Here is a 25,392-nt window from a genome sequence, read left to right as displayed (position 1 = left end):
AGGAAGATTGTGGTGATCAGGACAATGAATGGTTCTTGCCATTTAGAGACAAATTTTAACTGCCCCCATGCCCCAGGGAGCTGGCTGTTTCTGAGTAACAGGATGCCTCAGGCCCTGATGTTTAGCTGAGACTGTATCATGTGGTGTTCTGGGCTTGCTTTGGTGCAATGTCAGAGAGCATATGATTGCTGGGGGAGGCAGAAGCCCATCCGGAGCAGTCCAGGGCTCTCAGCAGCTTGGCTCCTAGCACTAGCTCATTGGCAGGTCCTCGAGATGGCTACGGAGGTGATGGAGAGTAGGGAGAGGCTGCTCCGGTCCTGTCCCCCGTGCCTGCACAGAGGATTATCATTTGTCCCCATGATCCAGGGGTCTCTGAGACACAGCCACACAGCTGGATACTCCTTCCCTTGCCATGGCAAAGGCTCATCCCAGTTTGTCCAAAGGGAGTGGCTCTCCCAGCTGCTCTCCCGAGATGCCTGGCTTGTATCCCTGGCAGTGTGTCAGGCCTGCCTGGATCCCAGGAGCATCCCTGGAGCTCTACAGGTCAGGGGCACTTTCAGCCAGCTAGGCTTCGCCCACTCACAAAGGAGCAACTTCCAAGTTATGGGAGAGACTGACCTCCCACGCACTGTTTTCCTTTGCCTCAGGCGTTCCCCAGCTGCCTTGGTGGTGAAGCTCTCCCACAGCAGCTCTCTGTGATCCTGCTTCTTGCGAGGTTGGATGGGCTGAGCCATGAAGCAGTGTCTGCTCTTTTCAGGGCTGTGGGCAGCTTCTGGGCCTGCCTGAGGCTGTCCTGGCACACCTAGACTGCCTCTTCCCTCACCTCCCTGCCCTTGTCCCACTCCTTGCCAGGACAATTAGGCAAGAGCATGTCAAAGATGAGGGGCTATCCTCAGAGGGCGCTGCGGAGGCCCTGACAAGAAGCATTGTGCAGGAGGGCTGGGATAACCTTCTGCCCCAGAGGTCCTCACAACATGCGGCTTGTGTGTAGGGTGGAGAGACTGGGGAATTGTGAACCACTTTGGTGCTGGGGGAACAAATTTGCCCGCAGTGCTACTACACTATAAGACAGACAAGGCATATGGAGCTACAGTGAGCAAGGAAGGAGTGCGGGACAGTGGTGGTGAAGCTCCCACAGGCTGAGGGAGATGCTAATGTCCTGCCTAGCATTGGGGCAGTGGGCAGACACGTTTGGCTGTTGCATCAGCGGACCCTGTGACGTCTTCCTCTTGCCTGCCCAGGCTGAAATGGAAGTGCTGGGGCTCAGGTTGGTAGCTGCATCCCTGCCTGTGCCTCATGATCTGTGTAGGCATTTTGTACCCTGGGAGTACATGTGGTCCCACAGGGAGTGGCCCAGAGGTGCACAAATGGTTTTGAAAGTCCTGGGAGTCTCCTGCTTAGAGTGTGTATGTGGGGGGTTCAATGCTATTTTGTAGTGCTAAGTTGTCTCACGCAGGCTGTTGTGCAGCACAGGGGGTGGCCAAGTCTCTTCCTCCTGGAGGACTCACAGCTTGTGGGCGACTTCTACAGAGCGCTGTGGGATGTGGGTAGGAGAGCAGGTGCAGCAGTGGGAAGGACTTTCCAAGGGGCAGAACTGCAGGAGATGCACACGTGACATGACACTAGCAATAAAAGCATGAAATAAGTGAATCAGAAACAAGGACAGGGAACTGGAAAGTACCAAGGAAGGGCCTAAAAACCTGTGCTCCGTTTAGCAGAGCTAGGGATGCAATGGAGAATTGCAGACCATGCATCCATAAAGGTGTCTTGGGGATTTGTTTTGAGTCCAGGGAGGCTGACTGCCAGGTTTTCTGCTTAACACAGCCCCCAGGATGAACAGAATGTGGAACTGTTCTGGCAGCAGGACTCCACACCATCTTGTTCCCTGGGGCTTGGAGGATACAGATCAAGTGTGAGCCTAAGGTCAAGCCTGTGTGGTCCAGAACATGGCATGGGAGTGATTCATGTGCCTAAGCATAGGCATCTAACACCACTTCCAGTCTCCTGGGGTGTCAGAGATGTCCATGCAAGGCGGCAAATGCGGCACAGATAGACTTGTGCACCGGGCAAGATCCTGCCAGGGTTGACCAGAATGGGCCCAGGGCATTTCCAGTGGCATCAGACACCTGTATCTAAGCAGATCATATCTCGGCCTGCTGACACCTCCATGGTTTCACACTCTGGTGTCCAAAGCCAGCCAGTGGGATTTGTAGCTGGGCGTCTGGGCAGAAGGCAGCAGATCACAGAGGTCTGGGGGTTGAGGGGGATTGCAGTATCCCTGGTATCTTCAAGAGCAGTGGGAGACATACGTCAGAGGTGCAGATGCACCAAAAGGATTCAGCAGCCTCCTGGGTTCAAAGATGGTGTTGTGTGGCTTGAGTTTGGTTGTTTCTCTTAGGTCATGCTCTCAGCTGGAGGCCAGTGTCACGTGCAGTGTGGCACAACTGCTGCTGATGGCGCTATGGAAGGAGACGGGGAGGTGCTGGATGCAGGTCGCTGCTCCCCTCCACAGCCCTGCAGGCTCCTTCCCTTCAGCTCTCTTTTCTTTGCAGCAGACAGGTACGGTTTCAAAGGAGTCAGACCCTGCCCATTCATGGGTACCGGGTGGGCAGGAGTTCCCTGAGAAAGCGGCAGTCCCTGCCCCGATCATTTTTCAGGTACTGGTAACACTGAGTGTGAAACCCACCCCTGCATGTGTGTGCAAGGGCTGTTGTGAACTGCACAGATTCTGGCTGTTGCTGGAACCACGTTGCCTTCCCAGGGCTGGCCATGAGGCCTACAAACAGGCGGGAGTGAGAAAGTTCATGTGTGCTTCTAACAAAAAACAATTGTCACTCCTACTAAATATGTAGGCAGCTGTCAATAAGTAGCATGGACTAACAAGCTGTTCACCCACCAGCCTCACTCACTCCTGCCTTTCCTAACAAGCTCTCAACCTCCTGGTGTTCACCGTAGCTGGAATATCTCCCCAGGGCAGCCATAGTGCAGCCTGCCTTTGCTAGCATCAATGCAACATGTGGCATATGCATATGTTGGCCTCAAAGCCTCCTTGGGGCAGGAGGGGAAGGAGAGGAAGCAGCACTGAACAGATGCTAGTCATGTTGGTCCAGACGAGCCTCAGAAGCTGGTGAATGGAACAGAGCATCTACTCTTTCCCTGTTGACATCATGGCTTTTTCTAATCCAAATGTGACTGTCTTCTTTTTGAGGTGCAGGTCTTCGTTTACTTAGCACCAAGGAGATGAGCCACTCCGGGAGTCCAGGGCACAGTGGCCCATAGACCACCACCCTGAGACTGGAGCTCAGTAAACTTTTAAATCAGACAGACAATGTGACTTTGTGCATGGCAGGGACTGGACCTAATGCCCAGGAGGCCATTCCTGTCCTACCTTCCTCACTGCTGCCCTTGGCCAGATGCCACTCTGGCACTGTGTCCACCTTTGGCGACTGCTTGCGTTTGTTCTTGGGCTTTTGGGACTGGTTAGCTCAACACAATAGAAGAGCGAGAGCTGACCTCTGATGTTGGTTCGTTGCTTGTTACAGTGCTCCAGGGAGTCTCTAGGACGTGATGGGGCTCCCCACCTGGACAGGGGCATTCAGCATCTTCCCAGGGCGCTCCAGATACCCTAAACTCTGTAGTCAGCTCTCCTGGAGTATCCTGACTATGATCAGAGAGTAGAACAGCTCTTTACCCTGGCCCTGGACCAGTAGTCGTCTCTGGCAGTTCAGGAGTGGTCCTCACAGTGCAAAACAGCTGTGGTGGTGCTTGTCCTTCCAGGCTAGTGGGAGCACGGTTTCGGGGGGCTCTAAGGTGCTGCCGTTGGTGCAACGGGCCATTCATCAGCAGGCTCATATGGGCACAAACAACTGTCAGTCCTCTCTCTTTGAGGAGTGGCCCCATGTATGGGCTTGTCACCCAAGGTCACCTTGGTGTTGAAATGTTGGTTACGGCAGCCTATGAGAAGCCTTCTGAGTTGTAAGACTGTTTTGTGGCGTGTCTTGTGCCTGTGCATCTGCATGGCCAGAGCGTTACCTCTGTCCTTGGTTTGGCTTGGTTTGGGTCTGTCAGGCCAGGTGCTGACCCTAGGCCCTTCCGCTCTGAACGGAGATGAAGATTGCTCTGAGGAGATGTGGGTCCGTGGGAGCAGAGCAGTGCTCCGAGACATGCACGTAGCCCCGTCTCTGACGTCTGGTCCCTGTTGATTTGCTGGAGGCATTTGGAGACATTTGGGTTGGTGAGGTCAGGAGAGATCTAGCAATGGCCCACATGGCCTCACGCCTGCTGAAGGGTCTGTTCTGGATCGTTGGGAGAACGGGGAAGGCTGAGGGCAATGCGTGGTGGTTTGCATCTGGAGGTTTCAGCTGGAAAAGCTGTGGGTTTCAGATTCACATCTTTTTACACGGTGGCAGGACACCTTCACCTGTTGGTTGATGGTATTTTTGCTCGGTAGGGTGCAAAACACAGGACTAGTTTCCTGTCTCCAGTGCACTGACTCAGTTCCCCTGTGTGGCCTAATTCTAGATTTAACCCAGCCTTTATTCCAGTGTATGTTTTACATACCCTCCCTTTGTGATCTGTGAGGTCGTGCTTCTCAGCAGCCAGAAATCCTGCCCCTGAGCAGGGGGTCTGAGGCCAGGGTTTCGGGTTTGGCTTGGAAGGACTTTCAGGTTTCGACACCTGGGCCAGACAACTGTAGGCTGACGCAGCTTGTCATCTTCTGAGGAAGCATTTATCACAGTGGGAAAGGCTTGGCAGGGCTGCAATGATCTTTGTAGGTTTAGGGTACCAGCTGTCCTGCAGTATTTGAAGTAGGTTGTTAGTCTGACTTATCCCAATCCCTCTCCACCTTCCTTGGGATTTTGCTTCTGATCCACTGCTCTTCTGTGACAGCAGCCACTTGGCAGGAAACCTACCTCGTGGCTGCAACCTTGTGCTCCTACTTCTGCAATCAGCAGCTTAGAACTGTGTATGTCTGCCTTAGCAGAGATCAGGACCACAGCAAACATTTGCCATTAATGTTACCTTTGAGGAGGATAGAAATCCTGCAGCATGAGATGGAGAAGTTAGGGATATCCTGGGACTGTGGGGGGAGGCTGGGAGAGAACAGTGAATTCTGGTGGCTCTTGGGAGAAGCTACAGAGCCATGAAACAGTACAACCCCACAATGGGGACCTAGAGCTGGCCTGAAGACGGTAAGTATTTTCAATAGATGGTTTTTAAAGGAAAAAAAAAACCTTTCACCAAGTTCACTTCTGAATTTGTTCCATCTCTTTTTCTTTCTTTTTTAGAAAAACTCAGAACAAACTGTCCTTCACACACAGTGCATCTCTCCTGTCATTTTTCTTCTGTCTTAAGAGACAGAATGCTATTGACAGTTGAAGATTTCTGGCCAGCTTCTGTCAGGTTGCTAAAAGCAGCTGAGGACAGGCTGCAAGATGCTTGTGGGGAAGAGTTCTGCCTGTCTTTGAATTGGGGTGGGCTGGAAGTGACCACCAGGCATTTTGTCTTTTCATGTGCATGGTCCAAGCAAACATAATGCTTCTGTGCACTTGTATGCTGGCATCTTTCAGAGGCACAGCAGACTGGTTTGGAGTGAGCAAAGACAGTGACGCTACTCAGAAATGGCAAAGAAAGAGCCTCCGCCACTGCAGCCTGCGGTATGGGAAGCTGAAACCTCAGGTCATCCGGGAAATGGACTTGCCCAGTCAGGACAATATTTCCCTAACAAGCACAGAGACTCCTCCTCCGCTCTATGTCGGACCCTGCCAGCTGGGCATGCAAAAGGTGAGTAACCTGGGACAGAGTCAAGGCCATTGTGAGTTTCCTGCACAGTGTCTTTACCACTTTGGCAGCTGTGACCTATCTGCGGGCTTAGTTCTGCCTCAACGTGTCTGGGCTCCATGCTCAGACGCTTCTCAAGTCTCAGATACAGTTTGGCAGACTCCCTCCTTCAGCAGCCTCTCTCTGGTCTTGTTGGCTGAGATCCCTCAGCTGTTTCGGCGATAAGCTCAGAGCCATGTTTGTCATTGTCCTGGTTTCGGCTGGGAAAGAGTTAATTTTCTTCTTAGTAGCTGGTACAGTGTGTTTTGGATTTAGTGTGAGAATGATGTTGATAACACACTGAGGTTTTAGTTGTTGCTAAGTAGCGCTTATCTTAAGCCAAGGCCTTTTCAGTTTCCCATGCTCTGCCAGCAAGCAGGTGTGCAAGGAGCTGGGAGGGAGCACAGCCGGGGCAGCTGACCTGAACTGGCCAAAGGGGTATTCCATACCATGGAATGTCATGCCCAGTATATAAACGGGGGGGGGGAGTTGGCCAGGGAGGGACGGATTGCTGCTGGGGCATTGGTCAGCGGGTGGTGAGCAATTGCATTGTGCATCACTGGGTTTTTTTTCCCTTGGGTTTTATTTCTTTTTTGTTATATTCCTTTTCATTACTATTATTATAATAATATCTTTCTTATTATTATTGTTAGTATTATATTTTATTTTACTTTAGTTATTAAACTGTTCTTATCTCAACCCACCAGTTTTACCTTTTTTTTGATTCTCCTCCCCATCCCACTGGGAGGGGGGAGGAATGAGCTAGTGGCTGTGTGGTGCTTAGTTGCTGGCTGGGGTTAAACCACGACAGTTGTGTTGTGACTATGGTGGTGATTAGATGTATGCAGATTAGATGTACGCAGCATGTCCAAGAGTTCTCAGCTCGGGCTTTTTGCTGCCATTTTGCAAGGACAAAATTCTTTTGTACACAGCGTGGACAGTGTCCTGGACCCAAATATACAGTAACAGGCCTAGTATCTCTCAGGACACTTGCCTAGTGGATCCTTGTCCCAAGCAGAGTGCAGGCAGTAGCACAGCTACTGTCCTTATAGAAACGTGGTTATGTTTTAGGACTTTGAAAAGTGTCTCTTGCATCAGTGGTACTACAGCTCTGCTCACGGGTCCTCAGAAATGGTTTTGAGTGCCTGCAAAGGGCATTTGGTAGCCCCCTACTTGCTACCTTCCAGTGTGACCCCAGTGGACAAGACCCAGTCAAGCACATCCAGTTACCAGCACTTCAGAACTAACCCACAGTATCCCAGCTCTTCCTTCGCTCCATTCAGTGATAGTAATCGATGTGGTTGATTACTGTGCATTAGTGAGCACCACTGCAACCTGGGCAAGCGGGGAAACAAATTCCTTCCAAAGCAGGTTAGTCTGTGACCTGAAGCCTGGCTGCATCACTGAAGCAGAGGAGAATATTGTGCATCTTCCAATCAAGTTTCACCTTGTTGTGCTCTTTCCTGTTTTGTTACTAGCTGACGTGTCTTGCAGTTAGTCTTTGGTCACAGGAGACTCAGAAATATTGTTGGGCTCTATGTGGACTACATTAAATCACAATGTGGTATCAGTAGGTGTAAGCCTATGAAGCTTCCTGTTGAGCGTGCAACTGTGGATTAAAAAAAGCTCGTAAAACATTAGGATAAAGCATAGAAGTCTTACGAAAACCACAGCTGTGATGATGTAAGGACAGAAGCAAGGTTTGTAGCTGAAGGCAATATTTTCATTAGGTTGATTCGTATGTTTGGAAGAAGTGAGAGCTTTGGCCTGAAGAGTCCCAAAGAAGGGCTTGCAGCTCCTGGAAGGTTGCCTGCTTTTTCCCAGCTGTTATAACTTAATTAATGGCAACAGATGTAAACATACAGTTAAGCTTCAACAGGATACTGTTTAAGTCCTGGGCTGTCCAGTATCAGAAAGGAAACTAGCTGGAGAAAGAGCATGGCTGTTTTCAGGGATTTCTCAAACTCCTGTTCGGACAGCACATTCTCTGACTGTAGAGCTCTCTGGCACAGGAGATGAATGAAACCAAGAGCTTAGGAAGGGCTGAAGGAGGTTTGGAGTCTCCTGTGAACATCAGAACATTCTAGGTGAAAATAGTCAATACCAACAAAAGAAAAAGAAAAAAAAAAAGAAAAAAAAAAAAGGCGGGGGGGCAGGGGGAGAGGTTTGAGGACTTAGGTTTGAGGCTTACAACTGGGGCCTAGCTTGCAACAGGTTATTCCCTATCTCCCTAATGTAGAATTGCTTGTTGGTCCATCCACCCTGGTTCTTGGTCAATCCCAGGAGCCAGGCCACTGTCATGGTCTCAAGATGTTTGCTTGGAGGGAGGAGGGCTTGGTAGGGAAGGGTTTGGGGGTGAATGGACTGATGGGCTGCTTCTCTCGGCAGATCATAGACCCCTTGGCCCGCGGCCGAGCTTTCCGTATGGCTGATGACAATGATGGCTGCAGCATCCCCCACACACCGATCACGCCAGGCGCCACATCGCTCTGCTCCTTCACCAGCTCACGCTCAGGGTTCAATCGCCTCCCACGACGGCGGAAACGGGAGTCTGTTGCCAAAATGAGTTTCCGAGCAGCTGCGGCTTTGGTGAAGGTACTGTCTGTGGCAGGGCAGGGACCAGTCTGGCAGCAGGATGGGGCTCTGCCCTGAGAGAAGGGTGAGAGGGAAGGAGCTGCTGAGCAGAGAGGATGGGGAGAGCAGTGGTGGAGGGGAAGAAACCAAGCCATCTCCTGTTCTGTTTCAGCCATGTGTCTAGGAGGCAGGATTTGCAAGAAGCAGGGGTGATGGCTAGGTTTTGGTACAGGTCTTGCTTTCCCTTTATTGGTGTGGGGGCTTTGATTCCCACAGCCAGCAGCCTCAGAGCGTTCCAGCAGCCTCAGAACGTTCCAGCCGGTCCAGTTCAGCCTGCCTGGACCTGTGGGCAGCCCATCTGCACCTGGTCAGCAGTCATGGAAGAGCAGAAGTACCTGAGGCTCTCACTGTGCAAGTCTCTTCAACCTGCCATGTGTCTGCTTTCCTGGGCCCAGTGACCTTTTTGCTGTGTCCAGTACTACCCATCACTGTGGTTTGGTCAGAGACATTGTACAATATGTGGTAGAGGAGCATGTTGCAAGCCTCACCCGCACGGGAGATGGGCACTGTGGATTGAGAAGTGGGGTAATGCCTGTGAGCCTCACCAGGAGGGTGTCACACATCAGCAGGTCCGCTGTGCTCCACACACAAGCGTGAACCAGCTCAGCACTTGGGCTCCCTGTGCGCTGGCTGTGGTGGCCCTGCATGTGCATGGGGTTCAGGTTTCTGGCAGTGACTCGACGCCACTTTCTCTGGCTACAGGGGCGCTCTGTGAAGGACAGCACACTGAGGAGAGCTCAGCGGCGCAGCTTCACCCCAGCAAGTTTCCTGGAGGAGGACACGGTGGATTTTCCAGATGAGCTCGACACTTCTTTCTTCGCTCGGGTGAGGGGCAGGGCTCTGGCGTGGTACTGGCCCCAGAAGCAGTGCAAGACTCTAGGTCTGGCAGGACTGTGTGTTGCAGAGAGCAGCGCTGCTTTCTGCCAGGGCTGGTGTCTCAAATGCAATGCTAGCTTCTTCTCATGGGACTTCTGTTTCTCTGCCCAGGAAGGAGTCCTTCATGAGGAGCTCTCTACTTATCCGGATGAAGTGTTTGAGTCGCCATCAGAAGCTGCGATCAAAGATGCTGAGGTGAAACCTCTGGATCAGACAGATCTCACAGGAGGTGCCTTGGACAAAAATGAGCTTGAAAGAAGCCACTTGCTACTGTGAGTATCTTCCTGGAAGCTGCCAAAGCCTAACATGGGGTGGCCAACCCATTCAGAGTGGGACCGCCTGCATGGAGGAAGCCAGGATCTGAGTGCTGTGGGTGCTTGGTGCAGAGCTCAGAGCAGTGCAGTGATGGGTTTTCTTTAAACCCAGCTTAAGACCTCCTGCCCCAGCTACCCATGCATGTGAAAGGTGACTCTGAGGCCACCTCTGCAGTCTCTCCAGCAACTTCCAGCCTCATGTCGTGTTTTGGAGACTGTATCATGCCTTGAGGAAACAAAAGACACTTTAAATCAGCTGTGAGGATGCTGGGGGCCCAGCCTTTGGCTATGGAGAACGTAGCAAAGACGAGAAGGCTGTTGCCATTGCCACAGTCACCAGGAACTGTTGTCTCGCTCCAAGGAGCGGTATGAAGCATTGCTGAGTGTCAAGCTGGGCTACATTCCTCTCCTGAAACGAGAGAAAGGTGTGGCACTGATGCTGAGAGCCCTACAAATATGTGGGTGGTACTGTACTGTATGACTAGATTTTTTCCACCTGAGTAACTGGTACTGAGTAATTGCTCTGTGTCGTTTCAGAGTCAGCTCTAGCTTAGCTGGCAGCTCACCCCAGCAGAGAGCTCCGCTGGGTGTGAACATGGAGCAGACAGGGAGGTCCTTGTTGTGGTTCTGCTACTCACGGCCCATCTTGCTGTGTTGGCGCTTTCCCTTCAAGTGTTTCCAAGAACTTGCCTCAGTCTTAACATAAGTGGAAGCAGCAAATGGTGGGAGTTTGTTGTCACTTCTCTGAGATGGTCTCAGTCTTCTTGGCTCCATTTGGATCTCCTTAAATAGTTTTATTTATTGAGGAAAATATATTTCTTTCACGCTTCAGAGAACTGTTATCAGAATCATAGTTGGGTGTCCTTTTAGGTGGCCAGGTGTTTATTTTGGCATAGGCTGATAGCCCAGCACCGGAAATATTGGGAAACAGCACATCCGTAACACAGAAACCACTTGAACTCTTGGGGCAAGAGCAGGCTGCAGTGGAATCTGCACTTTCTGTTGGAGAAGGATTTCCCAAGGGGAAGTTGGGTCTTTCAGCTTTATGAAAAAGCATCTTCTGTAAGGTGCAATATTGAAAATAGCTGAAGTTTCACAGCAGTGTTTTTGGCTAAAGAGGTTCAGATTCTCCCTTGTCCTGTTGCTTGTCCATACTTCAGAGCTGTCATGAGCTCTCCAAGATGCCCTGGTGATCTTTCAGAAAAAAAAGTTTGTCAGCTGGTTTCTTTGACCACTTCTGACAACCATTGTCTTTGTGCAGAGGGGGTCATTTAGGAAGCCAGAGGAGGGAAACTAGACTAGAGCGTGTGTCAGGGACATGCCTACTGCAGTACTAGGCGGTGAGCAAGGGTGAAATGGTAGCTAGGATTTTTTTGGTCAGGGTCTGAATGCTGCAGACCTGACCTCCAGACTGCTGTTTAAGAACAAAGAAATACAAAAACATCTGAGTATGATGGAGACTTACAAAGCAGGTGCTATTCACCAGTAGCTTATGCAACGTTCATCGCATACTCTATTTTGGTAAAAAAGCCTTCCTTTAGACAGTGATGCTTGGGGTTTTTATTTTGTTGTTGAAGCCTGGTTTTGTTGTTCTCCTGAAAAATGCATGCATCGGTGCAAATAAAGGGAGGAATGGAAGACAGGTCGTGAGAGGTAACTGGCACAGCTTGCAGCATGTGACAGAGTCACTTTCTTGGTCTGGGAAGCTGCTTGGATTCCTGCTCTTCTCCTCTTTCCGATTTGGTGAGCATGGGGGTTTGACTTGCCAGTCCAATCACAATAAAGTGCTTTAAGGGTGGAGATTTCCACTGCTGGGCTAAACTACACTTCCATTTCATAGCAGAGAGCAGAGTAAGAGGAACGAAGTAGAGGGGGAAATAGATGTGCATGAGGCTGCATTTGTGCCTGGCTGCAGCCTCCCCATTTTAGCCTGTTGCTGAAACACTTCTTTAAAGCCTTGAGAGCTCCTCGTCGGTGGGGCTTAGTTTGGCACAGCTGCCTTGTGCCACCTTCCGTGTGCAGTCCTGTGCTTTCATCAACTGGTGCTGCGTAACCCTTTGAAATACAGCTTCCACTTCAGGGCACCTTGTCTGCCATCAGCTGCTGCTCAGCCCAGCTGTGGTGGGACAGACGGAGGGTCTGCTGCCACCAAAGACCAAGGAAGGGCTGGTCCCCGTTGCTGTGCCATGCAGAAGGAAACCATTGCTGTCCCGCTTTTTATTTCAGCCCGCTGGAGCGAGGTTGGAGGAAGCAAAAGGATGGGGCCCTGGCACAGCCCAAGGTGCGCTTGCGGCAGGAGGTGGTGAGTGTCAGCCCGCAGAAGCGTGGCCAGCGCATCGCTGTCCCTGTCAGGAAGCTCTTCGCCAAGGAGAAGAGGCCGTATGGTCTGGGTATGGTGGGGAAGCTGACAAACCGTACATACCGCAAGCGCATTGACAGCTATGTCAAGCGGCAGATTGAGGACATGGATGATCACAGGTGAGATCTGCAGTCACAGAAGGGGTCCCAACAAAACTAGCGAGTCAGTGATTGCTGTTGCCCCTTGGTGACTCAGGTCACTGCCTCGGAGTGGTTGGGTGAAACCTGCTGCTAAGACCCCCCCAGTCTGTATCCCTGAAGTACAGTGCAGCAGGCAGCAGCATGTTAGCATCACCGTGCACTGGGAGCTCACCCTGCTCCTCACGTTGCTTTGGGTGTCTGTCTCTCTGCTACCTGGAGGGACTGCAGATCTCTGCCCACCCACCACTGTCCTGTGATGAACAGGAAGACTCAGGTATCCCTGCCTCTGATCATTCCCCTAAAGTCATTATTTCAGACACACAGCACACTTTGGCATCAGGCTTATGTGTTCTCATGGATGTTTTCTTGGGAAAGGGTGGCTTGCCCAGTGTAATGGGGGAGTCAGAGTAAACAGGGTGTGTCTGCCAGCAAGACCTTAGGTCATTGCCTCCAGTCTTGTGCATCCCTAGGTGATCCTGGCCCTGTACCCCAGATTCTGCCAAGGTCCCTGGGGGAAAAACAGCAGCTTTTCTCCTGTGTTCTGTGAGTAGATCTAACATGCCTGTGTTTCTGCCTCTGATCTTTTCCCTTTCCCTCCATTCAGGCCTTTCTTCACTTACTGGGTCACCTTTGTGCATTCACTCATCACCATCCTCGCTGTGTGTATCTATGGCATTGCCCCTGTGGGGTTCTCACAACATGAAACTGTTGATTCGGTAAGTAAATCCCCCTGACTTGCCTGGAGTGTGATTGTGTCTCAGCCTTGAGCTGCTGGCTCTTGTGTTGTAGTCTTCAGCATATTGGCTACTTGCCTGAGGGCCTTGATGGCTGGACACTGCGTGTCCAGCCTTGGGGGGCTGCCTGCAGCATCTCTGTGAGCCCCCACGCCGCCTTCTCTCCCTCCTGCAGCCACATTGCTCTTGACATCAAATTACAACCGGCACAAAGCATGGTGGGCTCTTTGCAGGCTCTGGTTGTGTCTGTGCTGGGAGCCCTTTCAAACAACTTGTTCCCCTCCTGGTGGAGACCAGAAGGATGTTCATGGCAGGGAAATATTTCAAACCCGAGTTAAGCGTTCACAACAGTTGCAGGATTTTGCTTCTGCCAGGAGGAAAACTGACCTGCCTGACTTTGAGAGCTGATCTTGAAGCTGTTTGTAGCCTTCCCACATGTTCTTAAAGGTCTCTGGGGTACATATCTCTACAGCCATATCCCGCTCCATGCAGCGGATGCCCTGGGGAGCTTCTCACCTGCATGTCTGACAGCTTTCAGAGCACTGTCACCAGCACCTGGGCCTATGCTGCCGGCAGGTGCTGCTTATGCTTCTGAGCTGTGTGAAGCTTTTTGCAGGCTCTCAAGTCACTCCCAGGTCTCCAGGCCCTGGGATTTCTTGAAAGTTGAAGTAGCCAGAGATAGACATTTTAAATGAAATCTTAAGATGAAGGTGCCCACACCTTTATGGGGATTTACCTGTGATCCTGCAAAAGACCAATTTGAGAGAACCGTGTGCCCAGTCATTGGCTGTGGGGATTTCTGTTCATCCTGGGTGCTGCTTTCACCAGCCCCTGCTGCTTGCCCTGCTGACCCTGTGGGCAGGAGCTCATGGGGCTCTCACTTTCTCTCCTTGCAGGTCTTGCGAAACAGAGGGGTTTATGAAAACGTCAAATACGTTCAGCAGGAAAACTTCTGGATCGGCCCCAGCTCAGTGAGTGCCGTTGGCTTGGACGGTTGGTGGGCTGACGGGGGACTGCGTGCTGCAGCCATGCCACCCCAGGGACCAGAGCCCTCCCCTGCTGGGAGCTTGGTGCTAGCAGCTGCCATGGGTTGGACTTCCCAGGGGGCCCTGCCGTCACTGGCAGGGTGCAGTGATGCTCCTGGCCCCAGCCACCCTGCAGAATGGGCTACATGGAGGCTGGGATGGACCTTGGCACTCCTACTTTGCACCCTGTTCCTACAAGGCTGAGCATGGGGCTGGAGAAAATGCAGTTGTTGTATGGTGTGTGACAGCTTTCCTGATGCCATTCCCCCTGGGAGAGGCTGTCATGTCCCATAGTTTCCTTTCCCAGCCACAATGATGGCCTTTCTGGGGCCATAGGCAAGGAAATCCCTGAACTTTGTTCTGGGCTTGCCTTCTTCATAGCAAATACTGAGAGTATGCCTGATGTGTGTTGGGCTTCATCATGCAGGACTTGCCCCTGGTCCCTTGAGTCCAGATAGGGGTACCCCTCGCAGTTCCCCCAGCCTGCCCTGCCCCAGGCAATCATTGCCTGCCCCTTGGCTGAGCTGAGTGTTTCCATCTCTGCCAGGAGGCCCTGATCCACCTAGGGGCCAAGTTCTCACCGTGCATGAGGCAGGACCAGCAAGTGCACAGCTTCATCAGTGCCAAGCGGGAGAAGGAGAAGCACTCCGCTTGCTGCGTGCGGAACGACAAGTCGGGCTGTGTGCAGACCTCGGAGGAGGAATGCTCGGTGAGTGCGGTGCCCTCTTTCGTGCTGTCCTTGCAGGCTCAGGGACACTTCTGTTGATGCTTCTCCCACCCTGGACTTCACGGTGACACCTCTCCTCTCTCCTGCAGTCCACGCTGGCCGTGTGGGTGAAGTGGCCCCATCACCCCAGCACACCAATGCTGGCAGGAAGCAAGAGGCAATTTGGGTCTGTTTGTCATCAGGACCCTAGGTAGGTCCTGCCTAGCCCAGCTGCCATCCTGGGGGGGACGGGGCTGCTGTGACAGCAGAGTCGGAGAAGCATGGAGTCCCAGGCCAGCTGATTGCTGGATGGGACAGCAGCTGCTCTGAAGACCAAGGGACATGGGGGTGGTGATGTCCCTACCTGCCCAGACGGCTGCAGGGGAGGCTGAGGCAGAGCGTGATCATATTTCTCCTCACCCCAGTCTCCATTGTTGTTGGCCACCCACCTGCACAGTGGCCTGTTGTGAGCTGTGCGTGCCTTCCTCATCCTTCTCCCCCTCCTCACCTGCTCCCCGCACAGGCTCCCTTCTTGGGGTACAGCAGTCACGTTCCCAGCACGCCTCTGCCCCAGAGCCCTGCCAGCTGCTGGGTGCCACGGCACACCTTTGTCCTCGGTCACCATGGGCTGATGTAGAGCTGAGACCAGCTGAAGGCCCACATTTGGGGGTGTGTGCACCTGGAAAGGAGCCAGTGAGTCGCTGGGCAGCTGGGTGCTCTCGGACGGCTGCCTTTGTGCTGAAGCCATGATCTTTGCTCACTGCAAGGAGGCTGCAGCTTTGATCAGCCCAGCCTTGGCCGATCTGATGTAGCGCATCACCAGCCCCTTGCCGGGGACAGAGGGGAGCTGTGGGACCACAGCCTGGGGACAGGGACAGTGTGGTGGCTCCCTGGGGGATTCTGCCTGGTGCTGGAGAAAGTTATTTCTCAGGCTGATCTCTGCTTTCTGTTGCTGCAGGGTGTGTGAGCAGCCAGCCTCGATGGAGCCGCATGAGTGGCCAGATGACATCACCAAATGGCCGGTGAGCATCGCCGGTGGCACAGAGCCTGTACGGGCAGCTGGAATATGGCATTTGCATCCCACTGTGCAGAGCCACAGCTGTGTTGGTGGAAGGGGGGGGTGTGTCTCTGGTGCAGCCTCCTGCTTGTTGTCACAACCACCAGATCAGGGCAGCCATGGCTTTGTCTGGCCAAGGCTCAAAGCCCTCCAACAACAGAAGTTCCCCTGTGCCAGCTGAAGCCCTGGGCCCTGCCAGGGTAACAGGGTGGTGGAGACTGACTCGTCCTCGGGGCTGTTTTCACCCCTTGGTGGAGAGGAGGTGTTGATTGAGGCTCAGGCAGATGGGGCGTCAGGCACCATCCTGCTGTCAGAGGGAGGCCTTGGGAGGCCCATATCTGTGGGACTAGCTTCTTCCCAAGGGGCTCTTTTGACTTTACCCAGGCAGCAAGCAAAGCCACGGCCGTCTGACTGCAGCCTGTTGTCATTTTCCAGATCTGCACAAAAAACAGTGCTGGGAATTACACCAACCACCTTCACATGGACTGCGTGATTACAGGCCGGCCCTGCTGCATTGGGACCAAAGGAAGGTAATGAGTTTTACCTGTGTGGAGAAGGGCTGGGTGTTGGGGTGAGATGCAGGGGGCCCTTTTCAGGTTGTAGACACAGCCATTTGTCCTCCTTGTCCTTCCCGCATGCAGCCCAGAGCCCTGCTGGGAAGGGGAGTTGGACAGGGAGCCATGACAGGTCTCCCAGACGGAGCAGGACTCTGGGATGAACAGGAGATACCAGCCAGCCTGAGTCTTCAGTGCGGCAGGGTATCTCGCTCAACTGGTCCTGCAGTTTGGAGGGACTCACATCCCAAGGGATTAAATACTTCTGCTGGGGAGTTCTGCACTTTTCCTTGGGAATGGCCAGCTTGGTCCTGACAGGCTACATTGGCCCCAGCCTGGAGTCCCTGAGCACTCAAGGAGATGTCAGGAAACGACCTGCTCTGGGTTTGCCAAGGAGGAAGATGATGCTGTTCCTCATGTTGCTCCTCAGCTTGAGTAATTACCCAGTGCTTGGGCCTGGCTTTCCCTGCTAGGGAGAAAAATCAGTGCTGCCCCAAGGAGTTTCTCTGTCCCTGAAAGTCATGACCAGGATGCTCTTGGCCTAGCCCCCCCTTTCCACTCTCTCAGCTACAGAGGCACAAGACTCCCCCAGCCCCAGAGACATGGCTTCCCCGAGCTCTGGTGGTTCCTTCTCAGCTGTAAATAGCTCAGCTTTAGCACTTGTTTCGGAGCCCCTGTATGCAGGGTGTTAGCCTGTGGAGGTGACTCAGGCTTGCCTGTGGGAGAGAAGCAAGAGGGGCGTATGGAGAGCGGCACTGGGCTCAAATGGGAATGTATTAGTGCATCTGTTGGAGAGACACTACAGCACGTCAGGCGCAGCTGAAGGCATCGGTTCTCATAGGCAGACTGGGGATGAGACGGGGGGAGCGGGTGGCCTGGGAGGGTACAGGATGGTCCATTGTGCCTTCCGCGTGTGACTTGTTCCTCGTTTTGATTACTTGTGCCTCCTCCAGGTGTGAAATAACTTCCCGGGAGTATTGTGAATTTATGCGGGGCTATTTCCATGAGGAGGCAACACTCTGCTCTCAGGTAAGTGCGGAGTTGGGAGTTTGTATGGCTGCCCTTCTCCCTCCTGTTCCCCTTAGCAGCTTGGCAAGATCTGAGGGTGACTGTGCTGCAGTGTAGGTGGGAGTCCTGGGTCCTGTCCCACCCTGAGCACAGGGGAAGCTGCTGATCCAGACGGTAGTGGCAGAGCTGGCTGCATCTGTCCCTCTTTGGAGACCAGTTTAGGACTTGGGCTGGCAGCTGCGAAAGCCTGACACAGGACCACTGTGGAAGCAGCGGGAGAATGCAACCTTCCTGCTCCATTCGCAAGCAAATGCGGGTGTCTCAGTTGTGCGTGTGTAGGGGTGAAGAATGAGGGCATAAAGCTGCCACAGGGAATGGGTAGGGTCATGTGTAACCTGGTGTTGGAGACAAGGGTTGGGACTTGATACAGCGGAGAAGAGGGAGGAGAGCCCTTCTTTCAGAGCTAACGGCAGTCTCTGCCCTGGCCTTGGTAAAGGCCCACGCTGGCTGGCGCAGCTCACAAACCCACTTCTGCCCTAGGTGCACTGCATGGATGATGTCTGTGGACTCCTTCCTTTCCTAAATCCAGAAGTCCCTGACCAGTTCTACCGCCTCTGGCTCTCACTTTTCCTTCATGCTGGGTAAGCATAGGTGTAAAACTTCCATTATCTAGGTGGGGGAACCCTGAACCCTGGGATTGCTGTGAGGCTTGTTCTGTCAGTCCCTTCCCTGGGGGACATGGGGGTGCTGAGCTGTTGTCCCTGCTGAGGTTTACCACGCTGCATTTGCTGGGAGGGATATTAGAGGCGTGGGTGAGGCCAGACCAGGAGCTCTCAGCAAAGGTCGGCAAAGAACACCAGCACAGGGGTGACTTCAGTTGCTGCTTCAGCTCCTGTACTCTGAACTTGGCAGGATCCTGCACTGTCTGGTTTCAGTCTGTTTCCAAATGACGATCCTGCGGGACCTAGAGAAGCTGGCAGGATGGCATCGCATCTCTATCATCTACCTGCTCAGTGGCATCACTGGGAACCTTGCCAGTGCAATATTTCTACCCTACAGAGCAGAGGTGGGTCTCCTGCAGACTAGGGTCCTGGTAACTTGCCCTGAACACAAGCCCTCTCCACATGCCTGTGCCTCTCTGGCAGAGGCAGAGACACCAGAGCTGGGCTCATCTCTGCAGCACGTGCCTTGTGCAGATGTGTAGCTAGAAGACAGCATCATCTAGCTGCTGAGCAGTAACATCCCCCAGAGTCCCCCAGGCTTTCCAAGTGACTGGCCCAGTCTGGCTGCAGTAAGAAGGCTGTCTCTCATAATGAATGGGGTTCATCCAACCCCAGGATAAGAGAGGCCCCTGGCAGGCTGGGAATTGAGAGCTGTAGCTGCTGCCAGAGACTCTCCGCATGTGAGTGGCAGGCAGGAGAGGGGGAAAGAGCAGAGCTCACCTTTCCCACAGACTGTCCAGGACTGTCCCTGTCCACATGCCACAGGTGGAGAAGTCTGATGTGACTATCCGGCTTCACTTTAGAAGACTGTGTGGCAGGACCTGGAGGGCTATCTTCCAGGTCCTTCAATAAGGAAAAGTGCATGGTGGGCGGGGGGAGCCAGGAGATTGCCTTCAAGGGCTTCTCCCCTCTGGTGACTTAAACCAGATGTGCCCGCCTTAAATATAAAGTCTGTTCTGGTGATTGCTGGCCTCACACCTACCTTGATCCTAAATCAAACCAGGCCCCTTTACTGCTTGAACCCCATTACAAGGATGAAGTTGGAGGCTGTGGCATCTCTTTCCCGAGAAACGCTGAACAAGGAGTTGAATAACAAACAACTGTAATGCCTGGAGCTGGCTGCAGAAGCCAGGCAGACGGCATGTGCCTGATGTTACCTGTAATGCTCTTCTTCTGCAGGTTGGCCCTGCAGGATCCCAGTTTGGGATTCTGGCCTGTCTCTTTGTGGAGCTCTTCCAGAGTTGGCAAATCCTGGCACGCCCATGGAGGGCTTTCTTCAAGCTGCTGGCTGTGGTGCTCTTTCTTTTTGCCTTTGGCCTCCTGCCTTGGATTGATAATTTTGCTCACATTTCAGGATTTATCAGTGGTTTCTTCCTCTCCTTTGCCTTCCTGCCCTACATTAGCTTTGGGAAGTTTGATTTATATAGGAAGCGATGCCAAATTATAGTTTTCCAGCTCATCTTCATTGCACTCTTCTCAGGACTTGTGATTCTGTTCTATTTCTACCCCATCAAGTGCGAGTGGTGCGAGTTCCTTACTTGTATACCATTCACAGACAAATTCTGCGAGAAATACGACCTGGACGCACAGCTCCACTGAAAGGCAAAGACTGGCTTCTCGAGCAGGCACTGGAGATGGACTGTCTTTGCGTTCGCTGTGCCAGTTCCATGTGGACAAAGGCTCTAATCCAATGACACTTCTAACCCTGCCCGTGGTTAATTTAAACTGTCTCCTTAGCACTTGGCAGGCATGTTTTGCCTTATCTCAGAAGACTCTGAAAACAGAACGTTTGTGCCTTGTTCAATTGTATTGAACCTTTTCTGCTGCCATTATTTTTATTACACTAGTTTCAATACTACATTTTTAACCAGAGTTGTTTACTACTGCTAAGGTGGTGATTAAATGGTAAGGTAGCGTTTTAGCTACTGTTAATTGTTCTGCATAGTCTGTGGCTATGTTTGTTACTTTATCTCACCTATGCTGTTTCACGTACCAGTAGAATCAATCCTTTTCTAGCACCCAAAATGGTCAGACACAGATTTGCAGCTGGAAATAAGGGCCTTAAAAGCCTCAGAAAACTAGAGGGTCTCTTTAATCACTGAAAGCACATTCCACGTACAGCTCGGAGGCAGGCATTTCAAATAGCAACTGCAAAAAACATGTGAGAATGTCTATGCAACTGGAGTTTGTTTCTCTTTGAAATGTCACCACCTTTTCCTCCAGGAAAGTGCTGAATCCACAGTCTGGTCTTGGTAGGGCCGGATTCTCTGCTCTCTCTGTTAAAGAAAGAAAATATTTGGCAGTGACAATAGTTACTGCGTGCTGGGCTCTCTTATCACCACGCTACCATGCCTAGACAGTCTGGGGAGGGATCAGCCAGTGCCACAGGTGACTGCTGGTCATAGGCACTGTGGGCAGATGGCTTCTGTTATAGCATACACACTGGATATTGCAACTGTGGCAGCATTGAAAGAAGGAAAAAAAAGTTACCGTGGTCACAAAGCAACAGTTTCTAACCCAGCTAGCTGGAGCCGCAGAACAAAAAACCCAAGCATTTGGAAAAGCTGCTATTACCACTGCTCTTTGGACATTGTGATTGTGTTTTTAGATGTGGAGGGGAAGCAGACATAATTTTAAACTTTACTAAGATTGAGAGTCTCGGCCACACCTTGTGTTTGTGCGCACAACTTTCTAAAAATAGCAGTATAATACCAGAATTATGTCTACATAGTTTACAAACAGGTAAATATACATGCTACTAGTGCTTCCTGTGCTGGAAGTGTTCTTAAATGCATCAGTTGCACAGAAATACCATGACCAAAGTTGTCTAGTGGTGTGTCCTGTCTTCTGAGAATAATGAATTGGTTGAACTCGAGTTCCTATAAACCAGAAAATGGAGAAACCGGGAGTGAAAAACTACAGGATATGTAAGCTGAGGTCCCTTTTCGTAACTCATAGCTTGCAGTAATTGAGAAAAATGGCTCAAAATACACCCACCATGGAACAGCAAAGAACATGCTGTGTTTGCTTGTTGCATTTGCTTATGTGCACCCATGGGACATTTCTGTTAGCTGCAGGTGCTCAGAATGGTACAGGGGCGCTAGGAGCAGGGTGGGAGAACAGTCACTTGGGTAGGGGAGTCTGAGGCACAGAGAAGGACCCAAGTGACCTGGGTGATGGCAATCGCCTGTAGCACAAAGAGACTTCCATCCTCCTAGGGATTAGTTAGCACCCAGCCACATTCCTGACAGTGATTTCCAGACATTGAAGAAGCCTAAAAGAAAGGAAGGTCCTAGAAGGAATTGCAACAGCAAACAAAGGAACACTGCATTTAATGAGTCTCAAGACATTGTGGGAGCAGGTTCAGAGTCTAAACATAAAGTAGGGTTAGAGCTACACCATTGCCAGCACTAAGATACTGCTGCTGCTGCTGGTCCTGATGTATGTTGACTGAAGTAGCTGAATTATCATTCCCTGCTGAGAGAAGCACTGTCGTGGTTTAACCCCAGCCAGCAGCTCAGCACCATGCAGCTGCTCGCTCACCCCTCCCAGTGGGATGGGGAGGAGGATCGGGGGAAAAAAAGTGAAACTCGTGGGTTGAGATAAGAGCAGTTTAATGACTAAAGTAAAATAAAATATAATACTAACTACTACTACTACTACTACTACAATAATTGTAATTAAAAGGAATATAACAAAAAAAAGAGAAATAACACCCAAGAAAAGACAAGTGATGCACAATGCAATTGCTCACCACCCGCTGACCGATGCCCCAGCAGCGATCCACCCCCCTGGCCAACCCCCCCCTGTTTATATACTGGGCATGATGTTCCATGGTATGGAATACCCCTTTGGCCAGTTTGGGTCAGCTGCCCTGGCCGTGCTCCCTCCCAGCTCCTTGCACACCTGCTTGCTGGCAGAGCATGGGAAACTGAAAATCTGTGACTTAGGATAAGCGCTACTTAGCAACAACTAAAACATCAGTGTGTTATCAACATCATTCTCACACTAAATCCAAAACACACTGTACCAGCTACTAAGAAGAAAATTAACTCTATCCCAGCCGAAACCAGGACAAACAACACAACCAGGATATGGAAACAGACCACAGCCAGGGCACAAACCTAATGCAGACACAGGCATTCAGAAATGCTCTGCTACACAGCAGAGAGCAGCAACACCAGCTGCTCTGAGCCTGAACACTAAGGCCCGGGGAAGAGGAAGATGAAGAATTGGTAGCTCTTAATGGATATTCAGGACTTACCCGACAGGTTACTTTCGAAGCTTCTTTATGAAGCTGACCTCATCCCGGTTTCTGATGCCATACCTGAACAAGAGAATTACGCTGTTATATGCCAGTTTCCCAGGAACCACAACCTTTGAAATCCTATAGCCTCCTCTGTCCCAGGGGGAGAGGGACTCCTACGATGACGTGCTGTGCTCTAATGCAGGACAAGTTAAAGTTCTCACTTGTGTATGATGTGGAACATGCTGCCAGCACTGCAGGATCTGATCACCCGCATTTTTAACTGCAACACCCCCTTAAATGCAACATCTATCACCCATGGCTCAGTCTTACGAGGACAGCTTTGATTAGGGCTGTCTTACTAAATTTTTAATACTTCAGACAAGCTTTTCTTGCTGGTCTGCATGCGGGCTGGCACACCTAGCACTGCTGTATGCAACAGGTAGAGTGCTCAGAAGGACCTCCTGCCTCCTTGCCCTGAGAAGGGGCATGGAAACATGGGAGTCAGCGTTGTTACTAGATTGTCTCTGGTAGGTGGCTGAACAGGTCCAGAGCCCAACATGCTTATCCTTGGTTTGCTCTTTGCTTGGCATTCTTCCATCCTCCCTCCTACCTTTCTACCTCAGCAGCTCTGCCAAGCCCTCTGTGAGGGTGACCGAGCACTGGAACAGGTTGTCCAGAGAGGTTGTGCAGTCTGCATTCTTGGAGATATTCAAAACCCAACTGCACGCAGCCCTGAGCAGCCACCTCTAGCTGACCCGGCTTGTGCAGAGGGTCGCACCAGTTGACTTCCACAAGTCCCTTTCACTCTGGATCCCCTCCACCACATAACGTGTCCTGACCCCATCCTCTGCTGAGCAGCTGCTCCCCAAGTGCTCCCAATTTCCCTGGAGATAGATAAACCAATATGTGCTTTATGTGCATGACGCCATCCCTGGCCTTCTCTGTGTTCTACTCCCCTCACGCTCATGCTGCTTCTCACTAATCTTGTTTCTGCAGGATACCTCAGGTACAAGCTTAGTAAGCATAACCTATTGTGCAGGAGTTTGGCATGGACGGCCAAGGGGCAATACGTCCAAGTGCCTTGGTGTGGTTTGAATTGGACGAGCACACTCAGCACAGGATGGTTGCGGCTGAGGAACTACCTGAGGCCCCCCTGCCCTGCAGACAGCCCCTCAGTCTGTCGGGGCAGGGCCTGTCCCACCTCTGCGGGCAGTGCTGCTCCCATCTTCCACTCAATTTCAAGTGCAGGACCTATCTGAGCCAGGGCACAAAGTCCCAAGTTAGGCCTGCCTGTGCAGATGCTACGTGGACTCCAGCGAGGCCCCTCCAGCCCCCCAGACACCAGAAGAGACTTGATTACTCACTCCCTCAGCTTCTTTCTGTCATCTGCCAGTTTCTCTCCAGCGTAGGTTAAGTGGTATGTCCTCCATATGTACTTCCTAGGGGAAAAACACTTAGGGGGAGCAGCAGGAGGAACGCCCGGCCACGGGAAAGTGATGAAGGTGGGGGTGAGCAGCCAGGGCCCCCCCAGCCCCCAGGTCCCGCTCACCAGCTGAGGTGCTGGACGCCGCCCTGCCGTGCCTGCCGCAGCTGGACGTGCCGCCGCAGCGCCTTCTTCAGCTCCAGCACCGAGGCGTTCTGCACCACCACCACGGCTGCAGGCGGGGGAGTAAAGCCCCGTCAGCGCCCCGGCACCCGGCCTGCCGCCCCACACCGCCCAGCCGCTCCCGGCCTGGTGCCCCCCGGCCCGTTCCGCCCGCCCGCCCAGCCCCGGGACGCACGCATGGTCTCGCCGTCCGCCTTGCAGACGCGCACCGTCATGGCCTGCCCGTACTCCAGCGCCACCTGCGAGCCGATCTCCTCCGCCGTCACCTGCGGGCGGCACAGCCGCGACAGCCGAGCGAGGCGGGCCTGAGCCCCGCCGCCGCCGCCGCCCGCGGCCCCCGCCCGGCCCCCGCCGCCCCCGGCCCCACCTGCGGCGGGAGGTCGCAGAGCAGCGGGTCCTGCACCAGCCGCGCCAGCGCCGCCTGGAAGAGCTCCAGCACCTCGGCGTGCGCCAGCTCCTCCTCGGCCTCCGCCGCCATCGCCGTCGCCGCGCCGGAAGGGGCGGTCGGCGCCGCGGAACCGGCGATGCTGCTCTTCTGCCCGGCCTGCGGCAACGTGCTGGTGGCCGAGGAGGGGCCGCGCTGCCACCGCTTCGCCTGCACCACCTGCCCCTACGTGCGCAACGTCACGCGGAAGGTGCCGGGGCGCGGGGGGGGGGCGGACGGGCGGGCGCGGGGCCGGAGGGAGGCGGTGGGGCGGCCCGGTGCCCCTGACCGGCGGCGTCCCGCAGGTGACGAGCAGGAAGTACCCGCGGCTGAAGGAGGTGGACGACGTGCTGGGCGGCGCCGCGGCCTGGGAGAACGTGGACTCCACCGCAGGTAGGGCCGGGCCGGGCCGGGGCCGGGGCCGGGGGACCGGGCCGGGCCTCACCTCACGGAGCCGCGCCTCGCCCCGCAGAGCCGTGCCCCAAGTGCGAGCACCCCCGCGCCTACTTCATGCAGATCCAGACGCGCTCGGCCGACGAGCCCATGACCACCTTCTACAAGTGCTGCAACGCGCAGTGCGGGCACCGATGGCGGGACTGAGGGCCCCGGCGGCGGGACTGAGGGCCCCGGCCCACCCCCGGCCGCCCGGGGCCTGAGGGGCCGCGGCCCGCTCTCCCTCCGCAGAGCTGAGGGAAGGGGCTCGCCCTGGGGGGGGGGGGGGCAGCGCCCCGGCCCCGGCCCCGGCCCTGGGAGCGCAAGTCCCGCGGGGATGGGGTATGGGTGTCTTCTCCTGCAATAAACGCCTCGCTGGGTGGAAGTAGCCGTCTGCGGTGTGGTTGCTTTAAAACCTGACCTGGGATGAGGCCGCCAAACACAACCGAAAACGACAGTCAGAGCCTCTAAAAGGGTGTTCTGTCCCCCGTGGCACTGGGGAAGACTGTAGGGCCCTTACTTCACACAGTGCAGTGGTTCTGCTAAAAGAACACATAGTAAACTAATGCCATGCACACCAAGAAACCAGTGTTTAAAATATAGACAGACCTTAAGATAACTAAGCTAAAGAACAGTTAGCAAACCTTAGCACAGAGCCAGCTGCCGTGCAACAGGACAGAAGGCAAAGCAAAGGTAAAGTGTTACCGCTGTGGCCTTAGGGGGAGGGGAAAA

General features: G+C 53.2%; 3 protein-coding genes across 3 annotated transcripts in view; 2 read left to right on the top strand and 1 right to left on the bottom strand.

The window, feature by feature from the left end:
• The window catches only part of RHBDF1 (rhomboid 5 homolog 1), a 38,370-nt gene extending 18,477 nt beyond the window's left edge, over positions 1-19,893 (top strand). The window contains exons 4-18 of the mRNA XM_050905872.1: positions 5,571-5,784; positions 8,209-8,415; positions 9,157-9,279; positions 9,442-9,602; positions 11,871-12,122; positions 12,748-12,859; positions 13,774-13,848; positions 14,450-14,611; positions 14,719-14,819; positions 15,567-15,630; positions 16,101-16,195; positions 17,173-17,248; positions 17,768-17,868; positions 18,140-18,293; positions 19,129-19,893. Coding sequence (XP_050761829.1) covers positions 5,571-5,784; positions 8,209-8,415; positions 9,157-9,279; positions 9,442-9,602; positions 11,871-12,122; positions 12,748-12,859; positions 13,774-13,848; positions 14,450-14,611; positions 14,719-14,819; positions 15,567-15,630; positions 16,101-16,195; positions 17,173-17,248; positions 17,768-17,868; positions 18,140-18,293; positions 19,129-19,548 — 2,317 coding nt within the window. The 3' untranslated portion in view covers positions 19,549-19,893. The remainder of the gene's footprint in view (positions 1-5,570; positions 5,785-8,208; positions 8,416-9,156; positions 9,280-9,441; positions 9,603-11,870; positions 12,123-12,747; positions 12,860-13,773; positions 13,849-14,449; positions 14,612-14,718; positions 14,820-15,566; positions 15,631-16,100; positions 16,196-17,172; positions 17,249-17,767; positions 17,869-18,139; positions 18,294-19,128) is intronic.
• A 125-nt stretch (positions 19,894-20,018) lies between these two features.
• SNRNP25 (small nuclear ribonucleoprotein U11/U12 subunit 25) lies at positions 20,019-24,419 on the bottom strand. The gene is made up of 6 exons (XM_050905873.1): positions 24,172-24,419; positions 23,980-24,070; positions 23,748-23,853; positions 23,563-23,637; positions 22,214-22,276; positions 20,019-20,225 (listed from the first exon to the last, which is right to left on the bottom strand). Exons 1-5 carry the CDS (start codon positions 24,280-24,282, stop codon positions 22,222-22,224), a joined length of 438 nt encoding a protein of 145 aa, XP_050761830.1. The 5' UTR covers positions 24,283-24,419; the 3' UTR covers positions 20,019-20,225; positions 22,214-22,221.
• Positions 24,322-24,937, top strand: POLR3K (RNA polymerase III subunit K). The gene is made up of 3 exons (XM_050905874.1): positions 24,322-24,439; positions 24,534-24,621; positions 24,701-24,937. Exons 1-3 carry the CDS (start codon positions 24,329-24,331, stop codon positions 24,826-24,828), a joined length of 327 nt encoding a protein of 108 aa, XP_050761831.1. The 5' UTR covers positions 24,322-24,328; the 3' UTR covers positions 24,829-24,937.
• Positions 24,938-25,392: the final 455 nt, after the last annotated feature.

This window comes from Gymnogyps californianus, chromosome 15 (genome assembly GCF_018139145.2).
Source record: "Gymnogyps californianus isolate 813 chromosome 15, ASM1813914v2, whole genome shotgun sequence".
NCBI lineage: Eukaryota > Metazoa > Chordata > Aves > Accipitriformes > Cathartidae > Gymnogyps > Gymnogyps californianus.
This window is presented reverse-complemented; position numbering and strand designations above follow the sequence as displayed.